General features: G+C 38.5%; 1 protein-coding gene across 3 annotated transcripts in view; it reads left to right on the top strand.

The window, feature by feature from the left end:
• Positions 1–445: 445 nt before the first annotated feature.
• Positions 446–9,181, top strand: part of LOC142400569 (adhesion G protein-coupled receptor D2) — a 93,417-nt gene continuing 84,681 nt past the window's right edge. For all 3 annotated transcript variants that reach the window (XM_075485566.1, XM_075485567.1, XM_075485568.1), the window contains exons 1-9: positions 446–625; positions 728–764; positions 3,451–3,475; positions 4,481–4,708; positions 4,978–5,628; positions 7,713–7,895; positions 8,126–8,199; positions 8,579–8,869; positions 8,958–9,069. In XM_075485566.1, the coding sequence (XP_075341681.1) occupies positions 729–764; positions 3,451–3,475; positions 4,481–4,708; positions 4,978–5,628; positions 7,713–7,895; positions 8,126–8,199; positions 8,579–8,869; positions 8,958–9,069 (1,600 nt within the window). In that variant the 5' untranslated portion in view covers positions 446–625; position 728. The remainder of the gene's footprint in view (positions 626–727; positions 765–3,450; positions 3,476–4,480; positions 4,709–4,977; positions 5,629–7,712; positions 7,896–8,125; positions 8,200–8,578; positions 8,870–8,957; positions 9,070–9,181) is intronic.

Below are 9,181 nucleotides of genomic sequence, written 5' to 3'. Positions count from 1 at the left end.
CCACACTGAAATATCACACAAACAATATTTAGAATGTTTATTATGTTAATGATAGCACTGATGCGTTTTCTAATTCAGCCACCTTGTTGTCAGTTACTCCAATTTGATAGCAGTCGACATAATCTAGTTGTTACTTCAGTGGCACACTGTGTCATTTGAATTTTTTTTTTATATTACTTCATCCATTGCTGTGGAACATCCGGCCTTTTCATAAACACATTAACTATAAATGACATCTGGATTCCCAGGTCCATTAAATTTAATGATAGGTTTAGATTGGGGATAGTGTAATCCCAAAGTTGGACCAGGCCTCTTGGAGCCCACCGAAAGGCCCCCGCATATCCCTGAACCCTATTTTGGCAACCCTCTGCTGCTCGCTGTAGGTTACACCCACTCTGTGCAACCTCTTAAGCATCCTCCCTGCATGCACTCAGAAGTCAGCTCTACTTAACTAGGGCTCTACTCTTGTACATTTGGGAAGAAAACACTCTTTGGGGAACTTTCCAAAGTAGTCCAAAGAAGTAAGAGAGAAAAACGCCACCGTCCAAAGGAAAGGATGAAAGCAGCGTTCACAGACACGACGCGACTGGAATGAGAAGACGCACAAAACAAACGAGTAACTCAGGTAAAATAGTCTTTTTGTCTGTTCGATCAGAAGACTCCTAGTTGGCTTTAAGCCCGTTTCATTCCCAGCTAACAAGCTTTTTTTTATTTTCCTCCTCTTCAGGATGCACTTGCTATTGTTCCCAGGTCTAGGCCTGCTTGTAAGTAGCTGTCTTTATATTGACGGTTAATGTGTCAGCCTCTAAGTAGGAGGTATTTTTTTTTTTTTACAGAGTTGCAGAACTAATGTTGGTCCGTTTTTACCAGACTACTTCCACATGGATAGACACACAATGCAATGATTGACTGTGCACTAAAGATGTGCGTTTTATAAATAGTGTCACAGGTTAAAATGAAAACTCTTACCTGTTGACGGTGTCGTCTGTTTTATGTGTTTAATCATTTCCTGCTTTATTATCTATTCATTTCATTGTCTGGTGTCCAGTTACATTTTCATACAAAGGGAGAGTGGGGTAGGATGAGCCTTTTTTTTTTTCTTCATTTTTTATAAATCTTTTTATTTAACTAATGCGGTCCTCAAGATAAGAAAGTGAGGCAAAAGTAAAACGAAATTCTCCAATCAAAATTTAGCACGTATCTTATCAGTACATAGAACCAGTATTTATTCATAACAGTTCATATGGCTTGTTGTTTTTTCTTTACTTTTCTTTTCTTTTTAAATGCCTGTGGCTCAATTTGCCCCAGGTTAGAAGTTGGTCCGGGTCAGTGGGTAAGTTGCACTGTACTGGGTGAAACTGGCAATCTAATTGAAACCCATGACAAATTTAAGATTACTTGCTGCTTTAAAAACTAATTTAACAGTCTGTTTTAGTTATACCAACACTCATATTTTGTTTCATAAAGATATCGTAACATAAAATCTAACAAAAGAGTGCATCGAAGTTGTAATCTTCCCCAAAACAGAGACTGTTGAATAAAACTAGATAAATACTGAAGTAGAATGAATATTCCAAATTGGTTCAATTAGGCTATTGAATAATGCTTTATTAATCCCAGAAGGGAAATTACATTGCTGTAGTAATAATTGTTATTAAAGATATGATATTGTATATATAGATATAGATCCATCCATCCATCCATTTTCTATACCCGCTTAATCCATCTCAGGGTTGGGGGGGGGGGGGCAAAGTACACCCTGGACCGGTTGCTATATACAAATAACAAATAAAATCTTTATCAGCTGACAAAAAAGTAGAAAGTTGAAGTGTAAGAGAGAGAAAGGTGTGGTAGATATTTCTTCATAGGTCGCCATCAACGCCGGGCTGGGGTGTTGTTTTTTAAGCTTGGCAACAACTTAGCTGATAATTACACATGCAGCATTGGAGTTAACACAACAACTCAAAGCCAGCAGTTCAACATCTGGGTTGCAGAGACACTCGTTCTCAGTGACACGTCCAGGATTACACCATCTGTTAACAAAAATCTTGTCACCCGTATAGTCTTAAAGCTAAGTAGAGAGGTGTTAAGGGTTGTTCCTGCAGCCATGTCTCAATGAAAAAAAATGTATTGCTTTCCTGATATTCCTGCTGTGGCCTCATCAGGGGTCCAAGCTTGTCCATTTTATTAGCCAGTGAACTCGCACGTCCCATGTTGATCAAGGGAAGAAATAGTTTAACCCTCTTTCACCTTTTTATTCATTCTGCTCCTACTCTGGAACCCTGGATCCTAGATGTCTCCACTTCAACTCATCTGGATTTGGGTCTTATGCCAGGCGTTACTTGCATTTTGGAAAGCTCAGTTAGCTGCTCCAACAGGTTCATAGCTTTCCTGTTGCTGTGGTCATGTATCACAACAGATGTAAAAATAGCCAGAGTTACCAGCAGAAGTCTCTCCAGCACCTCAGCATCCAAACCAGCACAGAAAAATGTTTCAGAAATCAGTGTTTTCGCAGATTAATCTCAGTAAAAGATCTCAAGAACATGCAAAGGAAAACCCAGTATGTCCAGAGCTACTGCAGCAGGCTGCCGCTCTCTAGGGCGGTGCTATTCTGAAATGTTAATATTTAAGTGTCTCTGAAATGAATAAACATTGTAGTCAAGTACTATGTCTGAAATTAAATATATAATAAATAAAAATGCTGCCCAAAGTAACATTGGCATGATACCGCCTGTGTCAAACGCAAAACCTGTCCTTTTTCCACTTTTAGGAACTCCGAAACAAAGCAACAGTCACAGCTTGAACTCCAGTGCAAATGACTGTTAACACTCCATTCATCACGGTTGCTGTGAAATGTAAATTATTGCTCCTTCCTTGCAGTTTGTTCAAACTCCAGTCTGACTCAGTTTACCCCACAGCGTTTGGCTCAATTTGCCCCATGCCAGATAGTTTGAAAAAATAATTTTTAGTTTACCAATTCAGGTAAATATTTATCGAAATGATGCAACCAACATGCAACTTAGACATTTTGAGACCTGGATAAACTGGCATTATGGCCATTACATCTGATGTGACAATATTTTACACTAACGAGAAACTTTGTGCTTATTACTTATATTATATTACTTATATTAGCACATGCCTCTTTTTTTAGAGTCTTGCAGAAATGATGGATGCTTCCACAATAAATGGTCCAACGATGATAAAAGTGCAAAGTTGGCCAAGTTTGGGTCAAATTACCCCCTGGCTCATTTAATCCCACTCGCCCCTATTCATCAACAGTTAAAATCAAACAACATGAAAAGTAAAACTAATAAAGAAGCAGATGTTCTCACCTTGTTCTTTATTTTCATTGAGTAGGTCAACATCTTCTCTGATTAGTAAAAACAAATCATCCACTATCTTTGCGTTATCTTCAAAAAATGAGCTAAACTTTTGGTTGTGTTTCAGGTTTGTGGTCACAGCTTTATAGCAGGTAAGTTCATTTGTCTCTTCAAAAACTGTCCACACTCATGTGGTTTAAAGATGGTCTTCACTTCAGCTACCACACAGGGGCAAGTCATGTTGTAGTCTTATCATTTTTATAGTCAATGTTTTTTTTTTTTTTTACACTTTTTGTAGCCATTTTGTCTGTCAAACTCGTTGGCTGTGTATGCTGTAGCGGCATTCTCCGGCTTAAATTTAAGGGGACCCTGACTCTTTGGGCCTCTGGTTATATTCCCAATAGATTTATCCAGTAAAATAGTCATGCTGGTATGCCTGATTTAGTGAGAAACCTAAATAACTTCAAATAAGTTGACATATGTCTTTTAAGCATTCATCCAAATGAACAAAATTTAACTTAGATCTGACACAAACCTACAGAAATGCATTAGTTTGTATATTTAACTAATAAGACTGTCACATCATAGAATCAAATTGTACGTCGGAGGGATAATATAACCTGAAAACTACAAGAGAAAATCCATTTCAAAGAAAGTGCCTGAGAAGGAAAGTCTAAGGGCTAATCGGAGAGGGATTCCTCTCAGCGAGAGAGACAGATTTCTTAATGCTTACATCACCATTTGGCTTGTGGCACGTTGTACTCAGTGAGTGTAATTTATCCGCCCATTTAATGCATGTTTTAAATATGTGCAGAAAAAAAACTAGAGACTTCTAGCAGATGTTTCAGAGGCACTCAGCTGTCCTTTGATAAATGTTAGAAAGTGTGCTTTTTTTGTGCTTTTGGCTGGTTTCAAGTTGAAAACATGACTTTCTCTTGATATATATAGTATAAATGACATAGTAAACTATTTTGCTGTACAGTGGTCTGCATGATATTTAGTCACCTGCATGATCTGAATAGTATTAGAACATTCCAGGGATGTCGGAAACATATTAAAAGTCTTAGTTTGAATTTCACCAGATTAGTCTGTTTATGCTTTCTTCAACAACTTTTTTTCCCTTTTTTCCTTTTTTTTTTTCATCAAACTTGGATCAGCCTTTACAGTGGAAACCAGAACCGAGACGGGTTATGATGAGTCTTATTATGAGTATGTACCTGATCGTCTACAGTGGAAGACTGCAGAGGAACTGTGTAACCAGCGCTCTGGGGCCCTAGCTACTGTCTCCAACTCTGCAGAGAACCAAGAGCTAGCCAGCTTTTTAAAATCCTTGAACATCTCTCAGCCTGTGTGGATTGCCAGGAAACTCTTGAAACATCTGAAAAGTAGGTTCACCATGCCATTTGTTTAAATATATAATTGATTGTTAGTAATCTTTCTTTTCAGTCAGTAGTGTCATTGTTTTTCTTATCCAAGACATATTTCTGCCTCCTCACTTACTTAACATTCGTTGCCTCGGTTAATAACTGTGTCTCAACTATTTACACCGTTAATAGGATTGCAAAATGGAATTTTATGCTTAGCTTCCATCTTTTCCAAAGTTTGGGCCAGGCTTTTTTTCCTCATTGCTACTTTGTTCTCTTTGTGCATGTAGAAACTGAAGGTTCTTCTGAGACCCTGGTTCTGGACTTCTCTGGGCGCTCGGACAGGAAACATGCCCGTCTCGTGCACAAGTTCCCCTCCCTGGGCTCCGTGACTATTTGCACACAACTCCGCTTCGATCCAGATTGCTTTGGAATTTCCACAATCTTTTCTTATTCCATCCAGTCCTACATTAATGAGTTCCAGCTTCGAGCAAACCTGTCCCAGGGCAAGCCTGTGAAGTTGGCTCTTCTGGTCCACGGCATTCACGGGCCTTATGAAGAGGCCTTTGCCCATAACTTCTCCTGGCACTCTGTGTGTGTTTCTTGGAGCAACAATGGTGGACGCTGGGCATTATATACTGATGGTGTTGTGGTCTCAAGGGGTGATGGCTTAAATGGTACCGACAGCATCGGCCCTAATGGCCATTTCATTATCGGGCAGGAGCAGGACACGTTTGGAGGCTCCTTTAAGTCTGTTGAATCGTTCTCAGGGAGCATCACAGAGCTGCACATTTGGGATCAGGTGTTGAACAGCAGCCAAATATTCACCATGGAAAAGGAGTGCTCACCCGTCTCCACTGGGCTGGTGTTCAAGTGGAATGAAACCGCCATGGATATAGAGCCCTCCCTTATAAAGCAGTGGAGAGACAGCCCATGTCAAGGTACATTCAATTGGATGTAATCTAAGAATAGAGAAAGAGGGCGACTTTGCTGAGATGTATATCAAAGCTAATTTGATCATCAAGCACAGGAGATTACAGGGATTTCTTTCTCTCTTAAAGGAAATAATTGACTCTAATCTGTCCACATGGTTCAGTGGTATATCAAAACCTTGCATTTGATAGGTGTTTACAATTGAGCTAGTTTGGCAGAAGGGCTGGTTGGGGTTGTTATGCATCACAGCAGTCACATTAAGGCCATTTCAAAGCAATTCTTGTTTACACACTTTTAAGTAAGATTTCAGGATCTAAGACGGTTTAATATTGTAAACTCCATCCTTCTGACTAAAAGAAATGTCAGAAAAACATTGCACATATGACCTGACCCAAATCTGTATTTGGGTATCCCTCTCTATCTTATTTTTTTATTTCCACCCATATTTGCTTTGTGATTATGTAATTTAGATGGTGGCTGCAGTGAGGCTTTCTTTAAAATACAAAATGTATGGCTTTTGACTATTAATATTTCTTAAAGGTTGTCAGCTGATATAATCTAAGTGGCAAAGGGTAATTTTTGAAGGAAATATTTACATTTAAGTATACACAGATCTGTTTGATTAAAAATGAGTAAAAATAGACTGATTTGACCTTTCACTTTAAAAGACAAGATGCCAACAATTTTTTACCTTTTCTGGTATATTCCAGATTTTTTTATTTTTATTGATCTGTTCCAGACTATCACAAGAAACCCCAATTTACAGTTACAGTTGTCTAGTGTTAAAAAGTGGTTATGTATGGTGATTATGTAATTTATGTATTAATGTGATTTAGAAGATGGCTGCACAAAAATCCACCAAAGTGTCAGTTTTTCAAATAATGATGCAGTTTAAACTGTTCTATCTCTCAAGAAACAGAACAAACTTCATGCTTTCTATGATGAAACACAAATCTTTTAACTTTTTAATCAAATAAGTGGTTCTGTTGACCTAATCTATCCTAGCTGAGCACTGCTCATATCTATATATTGAATGAAAGTACAAGCTTTAATCTAGGTGTCAGTATTTGCACTTTTTGAATGCAGTGCGTTGTTAAATGACTCAGTTGAGCATCAACAGAAAAAAATCAGGTATTCCTAATACATTCTGAAATTTTTGCATGTTTTGGCAAACTTACACTTACACAGACACTCTTTCAAACTCCTTTCCTCTCTCACTTTATCCCTACAATGAGTACTGGAAATGGTGACTGAGTTGTAATGGGCAAATGTAGGAGTCCTAACAGTTCTCGTAAATGTTTTGTGACTCGCATCACTCCGAGTCCCACCCTTCAAAACATGCTTCTCCCTCTCTGACATCATGGTCCCCAGTGAGCAAGTGAGACCAAAAGCCTCACTCCCTTTCCCCGGACAAACATGCAGCACAAACTGTGCTTTTTACAGATTAACTTACAGAGACAGTGGCTGAAGTCATGGCATATCTTTCAGTGTTCAAGTTATAGAAACTTAGATAGTGCTTGCTGCACTTCTTAATTTCCCTTTTCCCTAATATAATACTGTACGAGTCACACTCTCTCTCTCTGATGTTGCCTGAACTTTACTAAATGCTATTTGTCATGATCTCAGCTTTTGTAAGCTATAACTACGTGATGTCAGTTGGCTTGATTTAACCATAATGGATATTTTTTTGCAAACAAGTTAACGCTTATTTCTACACTAAGCATCTGGGTGGCAGATCAGAGAACATTGTTTGGGTCATTTATTTTTTACTGAGACTGACAACTCACTATGTTGCTTTAATGCAAACGGTTCTCATGAGGTAAACTAACGTCCAATAAATCAAAAACATGAAAGAGTACAGTGTTTCCAACATTGTAAGAAGTATAATTAGTTTATTTTATTTTGTATAATTTAAAATGAGATATAAAATTAGAATTTTGTTAGGATTTTGGTTTGTTCATATTTATGGTTGGGAAAAGCTACATTATGCTAATTTCATAATGCTAAGTTATTTTAAACCCCTTGACTGCTTAAACCTCATGTCTTTTATTTTCAGCAAATTAACCTAATGAACAATGTTTGACTTCCACAGCGTTGGGTTCATTGTCAGATTCCCCATTGGAGGGCAATTCTTTGCAGAACCAAACGTTCTCCTTTCAGTTGTCCGGTAGCCCGACGCCTCATGAAGATTGTGGCATCTTCAACCCTGCTACTGAGAGCTCCGGCCTAATCAAGTGCAACTCATATACAGGAGCTGTCTGTCAATTTGAGAAGGGTAATGTTAATGTAAAATCATTTTTCAATCTGATGATTTGTTGACTCTAAAACAGAACAGAACATTGTTTCATTATCCCGTGCAGTTGTTCTGTAACAGTTAATGCATTTGTCTCGTGTTTGTTTTCTAATTGCTGTTGACACAAATCGGGCTAAATTTCTAAAAATGACTGTTACGTGTTCTGATTTTACTAGCCTGCATTATATTGTAGTACAATTGTTTCTCTGCAGAAGGGCTGGATGTTTTCAACTTACCAAAGTCACCATTTTTCAGTGGACTCAACAAGGATCCGAAGACTAAACTGGTGAGTTGGACAGTTTAGCAATCAGCAGGACATCATCACTTTAGCTGTAGGATGACACATACTATGTTAATTCTATATTAACATGCACCTTTCATGACAGTAACACTGTGTATATTGACAAAGTTAGAAGAAGGATTTCACAATAAATGTATGAATGAAACCAGACACTGAATCGTTGGTATGACATAGAAATACTTTCCTCATTAAAGTTTTTGGTTGTTTTCTTCCTCACCTCAACATCGGAGGTTTGTCACAACTACTTTATTGGGTGAAAGTCATAGACAATCTGATGTTCTTTGTGTGAATTAGCAGCACCACCCTCCACTTGCATTTGCACAGGAAAATATTGGGCAAAATCCTGAATTGTGCTTTTCTTCAGGTGATGGAAGAGCTCAGTGTCAACACCACCTGGAGCAGAGATCTGACCTTGCTTCAGCAGCTAACTCAGGATGTTCTGTATACAATGAAAGCTGGTGACCCTCACCTCCTGACCTCCAGCGATGTTTACTTCCTCTCCCAGATGATTGACATGATTGCATCTAGCGCTAGCTCTGCAGGAGTTAATGCAACAAATGTCTTGGAGTCCATTGCTACCAACTATGTAAAGATTGCGAGTGTGATGCTGGAGCCACACATGGCCACACAGTGGATGGGTCGGACTAAGGATGGGGTGAGGGAATGAATAATAATTTTTTTTTTTTACTGTTATAGTATTTTGCATATATCTATGACTCCTGCTGTCTGAACCTTTTGTCCAGGTCAGCGTCGGACCTTTCACTATTGTAAAGAGCATTGATAGTCTCACAGAAGCTCTGGCAGACATGCTGTCTGCAGAGCGAAAAGACTTCACCCTTTCTAGTAAGAACATAGGTAAGATGATGGGTTCTTTTTATTTGCATGCATTTAGGCCTCTGACTTTTGATGTCTTTGTCTTCTTGTTTTTGTAGTGCTAACTTAACACCTATAAGAGATAACAGCAAGA

Source organism: Odontesthes bonariensis, chromosome 15, assembly GCF_027942865.1.
Source record: "Odontesthes bonariensis isolate fOdoBon6 chromosome 15, fOdoBon6.hap1, whole genome shotgun sequence".
In the NCBI taxonomy this organism is placed as follows: Eukaryota; Metazoa; Chordata; class Actinopteri; order Atheriniformes; family Atherinopsidae; genus Odontesthes; species Odontesthes bonariensis.
This window is presented reverse-complemented; position numbering and strand designations above follow the sequence as displayed.